Source organism: Mya arenaria, chromosome 11 (genome assembly GCF_026914265.1).
Source record: "Mya arenaria isolate MELC-2E11 chromosome 11, ASM2691426v1".
Classification (NCBI taxonomy): domain Eukaryota; kingdom Metazoa; phylum Mollusca; class Bivalvia; order Myida; family Myidae; genus Mya; species Mya arenaria.
The window spans coordinates 1,023,438-1,040,710 of record NC_069132.1 but is presented as its reverse complement, the minus strand read 5'-3'; the positions used below and the strand labels follow the sequence as shown (position 1 = coordinate 1,040,710).

Sequence of the window (17,273 nt, the reverse complement as noted above, 5' to 3'; positions counted from 1 at the left end):
CAGGAGATTAGTTTGATTTTCGAGTTTCATTTTCAGCTACTTATTTCTAGATATCAAGCAAATTAAACAGGCAATATTGAAGGCGTTGTGGCAAAGTTCAGTCGTACATTTCTCGTTATGGTCTAAGTTGAATTTTATGATCAGCTGATGAGCGCTTACAGTTGTAATTTCAATTTTGCAAGCCCTATTTTCGGATTCTAATGGCAAACGTTCTTTTAATCTAAGTATGCCACATAGCGGATTGTATCATACAGTTTATTCTATGATCCCCTAATTGGGATGTTTGGATCATATCGGTTCAAGAGTACCCTGGCAGCAGTAGCTAATTTTCATGTTTGAGCTCGATTTTCCGCTTCTCTGGACAAATACTTTAGTAATCTTTTTAAGCCGTATGGAAAGCTTTGTGGCAAAGTTTAACTCACACTTTACCCTATTTTCTCCCACCTCAGATAAGTAGATCCATTAATTTAACCATGCTAGAAATTCTTATCTTGCCCACGGGCGAAGATAAAATGCCAGTATGGAACTTCTTTTAATGGTCACCACATTGTAATTACCTCCATTGTTGAAGACTGTCGTCTGTAGCGCATCATGGAAACCTTGTCTGGTGTGGCAATATTTAGAACGCGAGTTAATTATTTGTCGCTTCAAATGTCATCAGAAAAAAGGGTTCACGCATCTTTCAAGAAATAATGCTTTACTCTTCTTATAACTATTTAAAGACCGATCAGACCATTTACATACTCTGAATCACTGCGCGAATATCCATGACAACCACGAATTATCAAATATCCGTACGCAATTATTTTCACTAGGCACAAAAGAGTTCCGCCCAAAAAATACATTTTTACTTAATTTTGTTTAACTGAGGTGGGAGAAAAAGCATCTACCATAGCCGCTCGTGTAAGATAGGTTCATCCCGACCCTCGCGCAGGGTGTTTTGCGGAAACTCGGTAAACCTCGTTTCCGCAAAACACCCTACGCTCTGGTCGGAATTAACCTATCTTACACTCTCGACCATGGAATATACTAATATTCTCCCACCTCAGATAACTAGATCCAATAATTTAACCATGCTAGAAATTCTTATCTTGCCCACGGGCGAAGATAAAATGCCCGTATGGAACTCCTTTTTAATGGTCACGACATTGTAATTACCTCCCTTGTTGAAGACTGTCGTGTGTAGCATCATAGAAACCTTGTCTTGTGGCAATATTTAGAATGCTAATTAACTATTTCTCGCTTCAAATGTCGCCATAAAAAAGTTTTCACGCACCTTTCAAGAAATAATGCTCCACTCCGATCAGGACTATTTTAAGAACGATTTGACTATTAACATAATCTGAATCAATGCGCGCATATCCATGACAACCACGAATTATCAAATATCCATACGCATTATTTTTACTACGCACGAAAAAGTTCCAGCAAAAATACATTTTTACTTAATTTTGTTTAACTGAGGTGGGAGAAAAAGCATCTACCATAGCCGCTCGTGTAAGATAGGTTCATCCCGACCCTCGCGCAGGGTGTTTTGCGGAAACTTGGTAAACCTCTTTTCCGCAAAACACCCTACGCTCGGGTCGGGATGAACCTATCTTACACTCTCGGCCATGGAAGATACTTATAAATCTCAAAAGTCGAATTTCCTTATCAGCTCACATCAAGAGAGCTCTTTATGCAGTGAATTTCGATTTTGAGCTCTTTTTTCGGCTACTAAGGACAAAAGCCACGTGGCGATCTAAATATAAAGGACATATTGAAGTGTCGTGGCATGGTTCAACCCTACACGTTTTGTTATGGTCCCTAGGGTCGAATTTCCGGGTCAGTTCGGTCTAAAATAGCCTTTACAGCAGCTAGCCTACTACTGATTTTTAGATCATATTGTAGGTCTCGTGGCATAGTTCAACCAAGCACTTTTTGTCCTAGTCCCATTAGGGGATTTCTTCGGCTAGGCTCGACCCAAATGTGCGTAACATCAGCTAATTTCCATATACTAGCTACATTTTCGGCTACTCTGGACATAATCACAAGCGATCTAATAAGGTCATATTGCAGGTATTGTGGCATGGTTTAACCATGCAATTTTCTTTATGGTCTCTTAGTAGTTTTTCGGGTCAGCTCGGCACAAAATTGCCACGTCAGTCATTTTTTGGACCGATTTTACCCACATATTAATACATATGCTTGCCTTTATCGTTTAATATTATATGAAGGTATAATTAATTTATAGTTATTTAGATTGTTGATTGGTACAAAATTTAGAAGATAGCTACCGGCTTACTTCACGCAAATGATTCATATCCTATATCCCGAGCTCTTACTGGGTCAGCCACTGACCATAGCAGAACAAGCCTTCGAACAGCCCTCACCCCACCCATAAACACACATATACACGCTTCTAGGGCGGACGCCCTAACCACTTATGTTATACCACATATTCTTTTATAATAATTCATTCTTAATTTAAGTGTCAGCGGGCCTTTAAACCACGGTATTTCGTAAGAGCCATCGGCCCTGAAGCGAATACGCGAAGGGATATCGGCGAAGTATCGAAGGCGAAGACGCGAAAGAAGGAATGGGAAGACGCTTATTCGCCTTCGTCCCTTCACCGTCGTCACTTAGTTCCTTCGCCTTCGTAATTTGCGTCTTCGCCTTTTTGTCTTCGACCCTTCGCTCCTCGTCTTCCGTTTCCGCAAGCGCTCAACACTCATTTACCATGCCAGTAAGTCTGTAATGTTCTTTTTCCAGCCTGAGATCTAAACTGTGGCTGAAGAATATGTCACCTTCATGCCATCAAACAGTTGCTATAAATCAAGTCTTCTAAGGCAAACTTTAGAGCAGCAAATTGAAATCAAAGAAAGCATGTGATATTATTTGTATGCTTTAATATAACTGTCTGCTCTTCGTTTCATTCGAAATGCACTGAATATATTTAATTTGAGAAGATGGTGGCCCGGGAGACATCGATTATTCGTGTCGTAAAAAAGAGGAAGCATGAATTTACATGTGTTCCAAATAAATTATCTTCTCCGTATTTGTGGGGTTAGATGCACAGCTTTTGTCACGTTTGGACTGAAGATACAATCTTTGAGCTAGTGACCTTGATATTGGAGTGACATGTCTTGAACATAAGTTTTGCACGTCGTCTCGTTGATCTTTTGACAAAAGTTGAGGCTTGAAAGAGGTATGAGCCGCACACGATCAAACGGACAGGCGGGGGCCATTACTATCCACATCCCTTATGGCGATGGGATCACAAGATCAGCATCGGCTTTATAGTTTGGTATCATAACTTCAAAAATTGAAAAAAATACAAAGAAGCGTGTTCATTTTATCCTAATTGTTGTCGCATTTTCCAGACATATTTGGCATTTCTGTGTAAGTTGTAGCCTATCTTGCATGTTAATAGTCCTGTTTTCCTAACTTCGTGCCTTACTTTCCCCTGTTGTGTTTGCTGCAAGCACATTGCGCACATTTTGGTGTGACTGGAAACAAACCTCTGCCTCTGTTCAATAGTTCAATTGTGTTCTACCGTCAACATTGCATCGTAGCCCAATAGCATTATATGGTTGTGAGCTTTGGTGTAACATGTCTACGACAAATGCTAACTTAGTCAATAGATTTCAACACTTTATTGTAAAAAAGATACTGGGGTTTACGATATTGACTAGATCTGATATGTGTGAAGCAATAGTTGGCTTGCATAAGCTTAGTTGCGACATTGAAATTAGAAAGCTTCTGTTTTTGCACAAACTCTTAGCTTAAATGTCCACTGCATTAGTAGAAATCTGTTTATTCGTAGGTATCTATTATATTTATCACAAGTTGGAACTCACATGTATGGCTTTGTACCTGATATATGTTTTATCCTATGCAAATATGGTTTACAGTCAACTGTTAACGATGTGATTGTTAATCCATCAAAGCTGCCATGCAAATCAAATTGGAAGAGCCACGTTAAGACCTTAGTTTACCAGTTTGAAGAGAGCAGGTGGAACTCGCGTGTGCTTTGTGATGACAGTTTTCAATATTTTAGGGTTCTTCACCCAAACGTCCGTCCATGTATTGTATACAAAGTGTGTTTTCACAGCGGATACAGATGTATAATGAACACTATTGCAAGACATTGGTGCCGCAGCGTCAAACTCCAGCATAATATTTGCGATCAATGTTCTTTTCCAATGACAGATGTGCTAGTACATAGTGTACATGTATGCGTTGCGACATCGACATTACGCACGTCATTTATAAGTGACATTTATGTTTTTGGGACGCAATTCCTATCAGACTTATTGCATCTAGATGGAACTTTCTTTTTACTAAGACTCCTCGGTGCTCCTATCTTACCACAGTTGAATGAAGAGGAAACCCTTGTTTTCCTCAAACGATCATTTAAGTTCATCTGTGACTGTGATAAAGTTCCCCTTTAGGGAAGGTAATGCGTAGGGCACGCAAGACATGTTGCTGACGTTTATAGAAATATATACATGTATACATATGTAAATGCATGTACCTGACCTACACGCAAAAGCTGTACACATATTGTGTTAACTACATGTATGCTGCATTGAACATCACCATGTTTTCTTTTATTTAAACATTATGTAACCCTTCCACTTATAATATGTTTATTGTAATAATTTGTACATAACTTGTATATCTTCAGTAATGGAGGAAATAAAGAAGATAGATAGATGGATAGAAATAATAATAATAATAATAATAATGATAATAATAATGATGATAATAAGTTATGATACCAAACTAAGATGCCGATCGAGAATATGCTTTTTTGAACATACAAAGAAAAAGTCCCCTCACCAGGCAAAAAAATGGTACCATAATTATTACTTTTTTACATTTTCCCCGCCATTTTTTGTTTGCAACCGAATATTTTTCACACTTAATGTGTGCATCAAACCACAGTACGCATTCCCGATGTAAATGAAAAAATAAAGTCAGGAGTTCCACCTTGTTAGAAATTGTGAAAGGATAGGAAATATCACACAAATGGGACATTGTTATTTTACAATCTTGTTTTGTTGAAAACCACTCTGATAGGTATTTGAACATTCGTTATCTTCGTTATTTAAAAAGTTTTGCAGTTTGTATATCTTTTCTTCACTTCAACTAAAATTGCACGTGAGCAGGTATTTTCGAAATCTTTCAGCGCCAAAGATATAATTTGTATTATTATTTCTGGCATAATTTTTACACATTCTAAGTCCACTAATAAAACCCTTTCAAATGACAACACATATATTCGAAATGTATTTAGTGTCGCATATGTAGCTATATACAAACTACTACAAACAAATCACAGACCATACAGCAGTAGCAATATATATTGGAAGCTTCGGCTCTAAATAGCCAAACATTATTTAAATCATGCAAGTTGTTCAATTTTGAGTGAAATCATTCGTATACTGTTGGTGGCCGGTAGCGGCCATTTTCATTCCGCGTTTTTTTTTGTCTTCAAAGTTTCATGAATATTGGATCAAATTTAATCAAATCAAAGTCTATATTGTGTTCCAAAGACTTTCTTAAGATTGGACCTGGTGATCTAGTCTTTGGACCCACGTTTCCCAGCTTCAACTCATAAAAGATTTTATCAAGGCCACATTGGACCAAACATATTACAAAAAAATGTAACCGAATGATTTTCTAAGATTTGACCTAGTGACCTAATTTTTGACCCTATGAAAACTTGATTCAAACTTAGCAAAGAATTCTGATTAAGTTTCATGAAGATTGTAGTGGATATATTGCCTCTGTTTTTGTTCACAAGTTTTCTTTAAGATTTGACCTACTGACCTAGATTTTGACCACTTGTGACCCACTTTAAAACGGATTCGTTCATGTTTTGGCACTATTTTTATATTAAAGTATCTGAATATACTTATATTACAACGAGATTGCTTTTTGAAACCGAAAATGCAGAAAAAAATACATTGAAAGTATAGCAAAATATTCTGTTTTTATAGGGCTGCCAACACACGCCGTTACAGTCAAACAACAAAAAGAAAACTGACAAAACCTCACGTCCACAAGGACTCACGCACAAATATAAGGACATCTTAAACTTTAAGCCTTTTGATGAAACGTGTTACTAACGCTATTCAAAATTAAGGATTTCAAAGACTAGATTTAAACACACATGTCAATACAATGCATCTTAATTTTAACACTCCTAATAATTTGCCACAATTCATTTCGCCAAACAAAAAGTGCATTTTACAAACACATAAGCTAGTACCTTTAAAGTTTACCAAGAGCACATTCTTACCCCAGTTTGAACAAAGGCTGGTCAATAAATACCAATTTATTTGGTTTCGCACATGATATTCAAAATATTTGACCTTGTGATCTAGTTTCTCACCGGTTTCGATTTTTTTAAAGATATGATTCTTTGACCTATTTTTGACACCACATGACAAAGTTTCAAATAAATCCTAGAGTTCTTTAAGAAAAAGAAATCTGATAAAGTTTCATGAATATTGGACCAAGTAAAGTGTCTCTAGTTTGTTCCAAATATTTTCCTAAGATTTTGCACAATGACCTAGTTTTTGACGCACAAACGGTAAATGTTTTATTAGGAGGGACTTTGTGACCAAGTTTGAACATTTTCTAACTAATTCGTACCAAGATATGGTCCCGGGCCGAAAAATGTGAAGGACGGCCGGACGGGAGGACGGACTGACGGACAGAATGATCATATAAAACAAAATTTCATATAGTTTGATCCTTTAAAACATAAGTGTCTATTTAAATTGTTTATTTTGATATTCGTTGCATCGGTAAAATATATGCCGTTCAATTAACAACAGTGTTAATTTTGGCCTTCAGTGTGTACTAATTCACAATGGGGCCATACAATTCACGAATTAAACGTTGTGTTTAAAACTTTGAATGTTTTAAAAAGTAAAACGCCTCAAACTGTCCATAGCGTTAGGAAAAAATAGCCTCGGCATTGCGTGCCTCAAACTGTTCTTTTTCTGACATAATGGACATTTTTTACATTAACTACTAGATTCTGAGTAGCAAAAAACTCTGTTTATATGCTAGTTCGACCACAGGAGGTTTAGGTGTAACAGAAATAAGGACTATTTTGTAAAGCTGCATCACCTACAAAATTTACCTCATCATGGCGAGTGTGAAAACATTAAAAAATGTGTTGTCTATCTGTGAGACCAACCCTCTTCGTTAGACAAGTTCAAATTCAAGTTAAAGTTTTTATTCGTCAAGGCATATACTATGCATGTGGCATAACAAAACAATGAAACATATATTAATTAACATCAAATAAAACAGTGAACAAACATGTCAAACACAAGAAAAAAAGAAGAAATTTTTCTAAACAACATCAGTGAAAATATGAAGTAATAAGGCACAATGGAATGGTATTGTAATTATCAGTAGATCTTTGGTTAATCGGGACAGAAGTGACTTGATAAAACAAATGAGAAAGGGAAATAAGATAGTTAGTTTATGATATTCAGACACGTTTTATGGGAACTAGTATTCATAGAAAACAAATTATTATTGAACTGAAAAATCAACATCGTTGTTATTTATATTTGATAATTTCATGCCCATTCCTCAGACTTTTTGAACTGATATGAACTTGTGTCTCAAAATGGTTCAACAAAACTCGGGTGAGGATTTGTCTAACTTTCTAATTGTGCTAAAAGCTATAATGATTTTGTTCATTGCTAATCTAATTAAAAGTAATCAAAAGGTCACATGTATTGACGCACGTTTTATTGGATCAAAGGCAGTATTTTAATAACACTTCTGATCGATATAACAGGATTTAATAAAAACAAAATGAAAATCCTCGATTATTGTTATTCAATATTTTGCAAATGAAAGCCTCATAAGTTTCAGTGGAATGTTTAATGAAATGGCTAGAGATAAAACTGAAATATTAAGCTGTGATGAAGGGTATTGTTCATATTTTACCCCCCGTTAATGACTATTTATTTTTCTAGTGGTCTATAAAATTGAAAGTGTTTTATTAGTAACAATGTTTGTTTATTCAGACCGAAGTCGCCATGAATAAATACTGCCACTGCTCCGTTTGTTTGAGGAAATAATTTCATTTCATTTGTGGATTTTAACGTTTCAATGGTAAACCATTTTACTTAATTTGTATCAGAAAATACTTAATACATTAAAATGTAATTTTATGATTTTCTTGGCATTTAAAAATGAAAAATATATACGGCCCCTGCTCCGTTTGTCTAAGGAAATAATTTCATTTTATTTGAGGATTTTAACGTTTCAATGGTAAACATTTTACTTAATTTGTATCAGAAAATACTAAATGCATTTACATGTAATTTTACGATTTTCTTGGCGTTTTTTCATGTTTAAATAAAATATGAATATCTTACTTTAAAAATATGTATGTATGTATTCTTGAAAACGGACTGCAGTAGTGCATGCAATTTTAAATAGATGGAAACTGCACCTAGGCTAGCCTCCAGTTTGCAGCCTGAACCAAAGTATTGTATGCTGTTGTATCTGAGCACTTTTTTTTGTAAGTTTCCATTTTTTATACAGGCTACGGGAAGTCTAACAGAGAAACAAAGGGCCGGTAAGTTTGCATGCCGTGCGTATGACATCACGAACACATAACTGGCTTGTTGCCTGCCAACTTTTTCTCTCAGCTTTGTTCAGTGATAAAAGCAGTAATATTCTTTATGAAATAATAAATGAGAAACATTTAGTTTTATATCAATGTAATTGTAAACGTAACCTATCGTTACTGTTCGTATTCATGTCATGAAGCTAGAACAACTAAATTCAATAGTTTGTATTACACCAGAATTTTCCAGGGCATTTAAATACTCCATTTCCGGTTGTCCTTTTCCCCATATTTTGTCCTTTATGTTTGTTATCCTATTATGGAGGTAATAAAGTCATTGAATTGAATTGAATTGAATTGATAGATATAGAAATATAAATACAACCTGTCTTAGACATTCAGTCGGCGTTCGAGCGGCAGGCAGGGCCGGATCGGAAGCGGCTCTCCCAGGTGGAAGCGAGGACAGCCCTCTACTCACTCGGCCTCAACCCCACCAGCATCGACGTAGCCAAGTTCTGGGCAGACCAAGATCTACAAGGTATAATATGGTCTTGTGATTTGGTGGTAATCTGGCGAATTTACAGATAGGAGACAGCAAGAACATGTCACATTTTCTTGCAAGTAGTGATGTACAATTACAATGCACTAGTATGTGGTTGATCTAGTCTAAAATAATAGACGTGTTATACGGGGTTCTACTAATCCCAAACTACGTGAAGGATTTGCCAAATCAAAAATCGTAAAAAAATCTGTCAACGTACAATCATTTGTACTAGTGGTTGATCATTAGGCATTCCGAAATATGCGAATAACATTGTTAAACTACAGTAATTCACATTTATTTTTATGCTGGACCGTAGATGGGAGAGACCCCTTTAGTTTAAATAAGTACTTTTAGGTTAATTATCACTAAATTGTGTACAGGTCATATCACACTAAAGAAGGAGTCAACTCCCATCAAACGACTGTGATATCTGGAGATCGTTTTTACCATAGGCACGCCACTATTTTATGCGTTTTCTTGTAGCGCTTACCATTACCTTCATTATTTCTAACCAAGGCGTATCCTTTATTGACACAACCCCTCCCTATCAATAACGCTCAAAGCCGATTATAAATTTCCTGAACAAATTCTAAAAAATGCAATTCAGGAAGCAACTCGTAGTACACTCAAACACGGGAGGTAAATATAGGAAGTAGTCAGTATAAACGTGTCCCCTTGAATCATTTAGATGACGGCGAGATAGACATGCTTCAGTTTGAGCGGCTGCGGTGTTCCGTGGACGAGGACCCCGCACAAGCACTTCGCTGGGCCTTCAACAAGTTCGACACTAACGGTGACGGCACCATTGACAAACACGAACTCCTGTATGTACCCCGAGATTTGTCCCTCGTATTTGTGTTAGACTTTACTCCACTTCCTGTCAAGTTAAAAACTTAAAATACATCCATGTAGATATAAACCGAACAATTGTTATAACTTCTGCATTTCAAGCATTTCAATTTAATTTTTATTTTAAGTTCGATTACGGATTGGTAGATCATTGAGAATATTGTGTGCTTCCTTACAGGCGGATCCTGCGGACGGTGTATTACAGATAAGAAAATCATTGAAAAGAGCGTGTTTCTTTGCAGGCGGATCCCGCGGGTGGTGTATAACGGAGACCATTGTGTGTTTGCTTGCAGGCGGATTCTACGGACGGTGTATTACGGATTGGCAGAGCATTGAGAACAGTGTATGTTTGCTTGCAGATGATTCCTGCGGACGGTGTATTGTGGAGAACATTGTATGTTTGCTTGCAGGCGGATCCTGCGGACGGTGTATTGTGGAGAACATTGTATGTTTGCTTGCAGGCGGATCCTGCAGACGGTGTGTTACGGATTGGCAGAGCATTGAGAACAGTGTATGTTTGCTTGCAGGCGATGCCTGCGGACGGTGTATTGCGGAGAACAGTGTATGTTTGCTTGCAGGCGGATCCTGCGGACGGTTTGTTACGGAGAACATTGTATGTTTGCTTGCAGGCGGATCCTGCGGACGGTGTGTTCAAGATTGGCAGAGCATTGAGAACAGTGTATATTTGCTTGCAGGCGATTCCTGCGGACGGTGTGTTACGGAGAACATTGTATGTTTGCTTGCAGGCGGATCCTGCGGACGGTGTGTTACGGAGAACAGTGTATGTTTGCTCGCAGGCGATTCCTGCGGACGGTGTATTATGGAGAAGAGTGTATGTTTGCTTGCAGGCGATTCCTGCGGACGGTGTGTTACGGAGAACATTGTATGTTTGCTTGCAGGCGATTCCTGCGGACGGTGTGTTACGGAGAAGAGTGTATGTTTGCTTGCAGGCGATTCCTGCGGACGGTGTGTTACGGAGAACATTGCATGTTTGCTTGCAGGCGATTCCTGCGGACGGTGTATTACGGAGAACATTGTATGTTTGCTTGCAGGCGATTCCTGCGGACGGTGTGTTACGGAGAACTTTGTATGTTTGCTTGCAGGCGATTCCTGCGGACGGTGTGTTACTGAGAACAGTGTATGTTTGCTTGCAGGCGGATCCTGTGGACGGTGTGTTGTGGAGAACAGTGTATGTTTGCTTGCAGGCGATTCCTGCGGACGGTGTGTTACGGAGAACAGTGTATGTTTGCTTGCAGGCGGATCCTGTGGACGGTGTGTTGTGGAGAACAGTGTATGTTTGCTTGCAGGCGATTCCTGCGGACGGTGTATTGTGGAGAACAGTGTATGTTTGCTTGCAGGCGATTCCTGCGGACGGTGTGTTACGGAGAACATTGTATGTTTGCTTGCAGGCGGATCCTGCGGACGGTGTATTGTGGAGAACAGTGTATGTTTGCTTGCAGGCGATTCCTGCGGACGGTGTATTGTGGAGAACAGTGTATGTTTGTTTGCAGGCGATTCCTGCGGACGGTGTGTTACGGAGAACAGTGTATGTTTGCTTGCATGCGGATCCTGCGGACGGTGTGTTACGGAGAACATTGCATGTTTGCTTGCAGGCGGATCCTGCGGACGGTGTGTTACGGATTGGCAGAGCATTGAGAACAGTGTATGTTTGCTTGCAGGCGATGCCTGCGGACGGTGTATTGCGGAGAACAGTGTATGTTTGCTTGCAGGCGGATCCTGCGGTCGGTGTATTGTGGATAACATTGTATGTTTGCTTGCAGGCGATTCCTGCGGACGGTGTATTGTGGAGAACAGTGTATGTTTGCTTGCAGGCGATTCCTGCGGACGGTGTATTGCGGAGAACATTGTGTGTTTGCTTGCAGACGATTCCTGCGGACGGTGTGTTACAGATTGGCACTGCATTGAGAACATGGTATGTTTGCTTGCAGGCGGATCGTGCGGATGATGTTTTACGGATTGCTAGAGTATTGAGAATATTGAGTGTTTTCTTGCAGGCGGATCCTGCGGACGGTGTACGACGACGCCGATGGCGAGTTAGTTGACGAAGATTTCACAAGCGCGTGTCTGACAATGGCAGACTCCAACGGCGACGGTGTACTACAGATAGAAGGTAAGAAGTGGAGAGAGAAGAGAGGGTTGGGGATGAATGAGTGATTAGAGTGACGAACGAGTGATTTGAGTGATGAATGAGTGATGTATGAGTGATTAGAGTGATGAATGAGTGATTAGAGTGATGAACGAGTGATTAGAGTGATGATTAGAGTGATTAGAGTGATGAATGAGTGATTAGAGTGATGTATGAGTGATTAGAGTGATGTATGAGTGATTAGAGTGATGAACGAGTGATGAATGAGTGATTAGAGTGATGTATGAGTGATGTATGAGTGATTAGAGTGATGTATGAGTAATGTATGAGTGATGAACGAGTGATGTATGAGTGATTAGAGTGATGAATGAGTGATTAGAGTGATGAACGAGTGATGAATTAGTGATTAGAGTGATGAATGAGTGATGTATGAGTGATGTATGAGTGATTAGAGTGATGAATGAGTGATGAATGAGTGATGAATGAGTGATGTATGAGTGATTAGAGTGATGCATGAGTGATTAGAGTGATGTATGAGTGATTAGAGTGATGAATGAGTGATGAACGAGTGATGTATGAGTGATTAGAGTGATGAATGAGTGATGTATGAGTGATTAGAGTGATGAATGAGTGATGAACGAGTGATGAATGAGTGATTAGAGTGATGAATGAGTGATGAACGAGTGATGAATGAGTGACGTATGATTGATTAGAGTGATGAATGAGTGATGAATGAGTGATGTATGAGTGATTAGAGTGATGAATGAGTGATGAACGAGTGATGAATGAGTGATTAGAGTGATGAATGAGTGATGTATGAGTGATTAGAGTGATGAATGAGTGATGTATGAGTAATGTATGAGTGATGAACGAGTGATGTATGAGTGATTAGAGTGATGAATGAGTAATTAGAGTGATGAACGAGTGATGAATGAGTGATTAGAGTGATGAATGAGTGATGTATGAGTGATTAGAGTGATGAATGAGTGATGAATGAGTGATGTATGAGTGATGAACGAGTGATGTATGAGTGATTAGAGTGATGAATGAGTGATTAGAGTGATGAATGAGTGATTAGAGTGATGTATGAGTGATGAACGAGTGATGAACGAGTGATGAATGAGTGATTAGAGTGATGAATGAGTGATAAGAGTGATGTATGAGTGATTAGAGTGATGCACGAGTGATGAATGAGTGATTAGAGTGATGAATGAGTGATGTATGAGTGATTAGAGTGATGAATGAGTGATTAGAGTGATGTATGAGTGATTAGAGTGATGTATGAGTGATGAACGAGTGATGTATGAGTGATTAGAGTGATGAATGAGTGATGTATGAGTGATTAGAGTGATGAATGAGTGATTAGAGTGATGAATGAGTGATTAGAGTGATGTATGAGTGACGAACGAGTGATGGAGTAGGTTCAACTGTGAATACATATATTTTTTATCTTAATTAATACGAGTAAAGGTACACATACGTTATGGACCTAAGCAGGTGTGAACATTAGATAAAGAGTGCGCCATATTGTCAGAAACATGTATTCCATCAAACCACCCGAATGGCAACCGACAAGTCAGTTAGCAATAAATGTCTGAGAGACAAATTAAGGAGATACATGTTTGTGGAAAATATTTCATACACGTAAGGTCGATCGATACCAGGTGCACAATCGCCTTCTTTTGAGTTAATCATATGTCTGCCTAGCCTAGCTTACGCTTAGCTCTAGACTTACACCCTGTATTTCTTTTCGTTATAATCGTTATAACTAACGACAGGTATTTCCCTTGACAGAGGGTAATAACCATTTCGTCTGACCAGCGACCAGTCTCAATAAAAAAGAGAATATAATAATTTTGTTGTTTTTTGTTACTGTTTAAAGTTGGCAGCCACTTTATATTCATTCAGATAAAGCCTAGCTCGCCCTTCCGAAGCCACCTTATGTATGGCTGCCATTTGACAGTTTGTAGCCAGTTAACAGTTGTCAGCCACTTAACAGCTTGTAGCCAGTTTACAGTTGGCAGCCACTTAACAATTGGCAGCCAGTTTACAGTTGGCAGCCACTTTATATTCATCCATATAAAGCCTAGCTCGCCCTTCCGCAGCCACCTTATGTATGGCTGCCATTTAACAGCTGGTAGCCAGTTTAAAGTTTGCAGCCACTTAACAATTGGCAGCCAGTTTACAGTTGGCAGCCACTTTATATTCATCCATATAAAGCCTAGCTCGCCCTTCCGCAGCCACCTTATGTATGGCTGCCATTTAACAGCTGGTAGCCAGTTTAAAGTTTGCAGCCACTTAACAATTGGCAGCCAGTTTACAGTTGGCAGCCACTTTATATTCATCCATATAAAGCCTAGCTCGCCCTTCCGCAGCCACCTTATGTATGGCTGCCATTTAACAGCTGGTAGCCAGTTTAAAGTTTGCAGCCACTTAACAATTGGCAGCCAGTTTACAGTTGGCAGCCACTTTATATTCATCCATATAAAGCCTAGCTCGCCCTTCCGCAGACACCCTACAGCGAAGTGAGAGGAAAAAATACCCTCCTAGGGTTAGGTTAGGGTTACGGACACAGAAACATTTTTTTTCAGTTTCAACTTTCATCCTGGGACATGAGTGAACACATAAAAAGTTTTATACTTAGAAAATCAATAAAAAAATCTCTTTTAACATGCTTGCCTCCTGTGGTCTGTCTGTCTATCTGTCAGGCTGACTGTCAGGCTTTCTGCGAAGCTGTGATAGGACATGGCTCAGTGTTTGTCAATTTGCTCTTCAATGGCATTTTGTTCAATGGTTGCCTTTGATAAACAGGGGCAGGGACAATTTGCTTAACGGTCTGCCTGGCTAATATTTTTTTATAAAAAAACATATTTCATATCGGTGTTTTATCTATTCTTGGACACCAAAAACGGTTCCTTAACAACATATAGTTCATGGAAAAGAGAAATAAATGTGTTATCGATAAGCACTTTTCATACGATATAAAAAGTGAAACATGTATTCCTATCGACGCGGCCTCCGCACGGCCTCTAAACGCCAGCTCCACCACTTTACGGTGGTGCAAAGAAATAGTTTTCAGTAAGGTTAAGGTATTTCGTGTAGAGTTTTGTTTCCGCAAGTAGTATGAATAACCAGCATAACAATGAATGATAAACATAGCAACCTTTGTATTCATTTCAAAAGCGTTAACTTTTTATATTACTTCAAGAGCAAAACATACTCAATAGCGCCACCACTACCCGACACCGGCACCACTAGGGAAACAGCGCCACCATTTTTATAAATATGTGCATTTTTCCTTTTTAAGAAGTGCTTATTAGTTTTGTTGTGTTCCGGCTAAGGTACTATACATAACAGCTATGTTTGCATGCGTGAATAATGTTCTTACGGGGTGTGTAAGCACCGAAATGTACTTGCTATGCAAACAGATCTCAAAATATGCACAAGTCCGATTCGGGAGAAAGGCTCCTGGCACCACAGTTTGCACAATATTGAAACGAAATAGTAACCAGCCTGCAGTAGAAGTGTTCTTACACGGTACCACATTATCCATATTTCGAAATATGTCCGTTAAATGAAATTATCAAATAAAATATAAATCATACTCTCGTTTGTTCATGTAAACAGCTCCACCACGGAAGTGTCGACAGCTCTTTTTCTTTGCACCACCGTAAAGTGGTGGAGATGGCGTTTAGAGGCCGTGCTCCGGGACGCGACTAATTAACGTTTTTATTTGATTAAAAAATCAAAGCATAATTTATTCATGCGTTCACAGTAGACCTTGCTTTTTAAGAAACAGAGTCACTATAATAATCATATTTTAACCCTGCAGAGTTCGTGGACATGCTCATGGCACGGTCTGGAAAGGACGGAAGTTCTAACAATTCTACACCAACCACGTGACCGAAACAGCAAATCGGAACCACATGACCTGTCTGCTTTTGTTTGAACTATTTGTTTAACTATTTTCTGTCGTACGTCCTTTTTATGTCATTTATTTATCGTTCAGCAAATCATTGTATCTTTTTTTCATTTTATACGAAATGTTATGTTTTACAAGTGAAGTTAATCAATATAACAAGATATAAACTAGGTTCGTTAAACGATATGCCCCATGAAAAGCATGTGCTTGATTGCCTGATAAAGTGATTAACTAGCCAAAAATGACTTATTACACACACATACAGAAGTATAACTTGTTACCTTTAAGTCTTTGGTTGAAAAGCGTTACAAACGCTATTCGAAATCGCGGATTTTAAAGACAATATTTGAGCATACGAGCATGAAAAGTTTGTCAGTGTTGGTGGGAAATACTTCGAAAAAATGTGACGCTTTATGAGCGCAACGTCACTAACGTCATTGGACTGCGCCGGTCAGGTTTAACCATAATTATGTCATAAAAGCATTGTAATTCAGCAAAAAAACTTATGTATTGTTCTGAAAAATTCAGGAATTATACCAGATATGTAATATATATAATACGTGATTTTTCTATGTTCTATGTGCATCGATAATTGAATTATTAAAAAAGTCCACGTAATTCTGGAGCAATCCTCGTATATCAACACTTGTTGAAGGGTTCCAGCCGTCAGTATCTTAGTTTTAACATTTTAACATAAAATGTAAGAGGTTTACAACTTTTTCCAGATATAACTGAAATATTTCTTATTATGTTTGCAGATGATATTGCATGTGTATCTGACACCGTTGTAAGCCTACAAAGGCAGTTAATACAGGATTTTTGCAATGAATGCAAGCTTGTTGTTAATATAGACAAAACGAAAGTTATGGTATTTCAGAATGGTGGACAATTATCAAAACATGAAAATTGGTATTATGCAAATAGTAAACTTGATGTTGTAAAGGGTTTTGATTATCATGTTGGTGTTCATTTCTTAAGTACATTATCTCTGTATAAAATGGCTGAACATATGTCAATTAAGGCAAAACGAGTACTTTTGCATGTTTTATGTTCGTTTCAGAATTATAATTATGAACCATATAAAACATTTTTCAAAGTATTTGATGCAAAAATCATGCCCATTATGTTATATGGCTTAGAGTTGTGGGGACTTAAAAATATGGTTTGCATTGATAATGTACATATGTTGGGATGTAAGAGATTCTTGATTGTTCAACAAAACGCTTGTAATGATGTGCTTTTAGGTGACTTGGGACGT

General features: G+C 38.3%; 1 protein-coding gene across 1 annotated transcript; it reads left to right on the top strand.

Moving 5' to 3' along the window:
- The first annotated feature begins 7,639 nt into the window (after window positions 1-7,639).
- LOC128207758 (calmodulin-like) lies at window positions 7,640-15,996 on the top strand. Its single transcript, XM_052910884.1, has 5 exons — window positions 7,640-7,658; window positions 8,988-9,131; window positions 9,826-9,961; window positions 12,002-12,117; window positions 15,926-15,996. The coding sequence occupies exons 1-5, from the start codon at window positions 7,640-7,642 to the stop codon at window positions 15,994-15,996; spliced, it is 486 nt and encodes a 161-aa protein (XP_052766844.1).
- The last annotated feature ends 1,277 nt before the right edge of the window (window positions 15,997-17,273 follow it).

Excerpts from the sequence above, each read along its gene's own strand:
- LOC128207758 (XM_052910884.1), top strand. Across the intron at positions 9,962-12,001 it reads ATTGACAAACACGAACTCCT|GCGGATCCTGCGGACGGTGT; the intron begins GTATGTACCCCG and ends GTTTTCTTGCAG. Across the intron at positions 12,118-15,925 it reads CGGTGTACTACAGATAGAAG|AGTTCGTGGACATGCTCATG; the intron begins GTAAGAAGTGGA and ends TTAACCCTGCAG.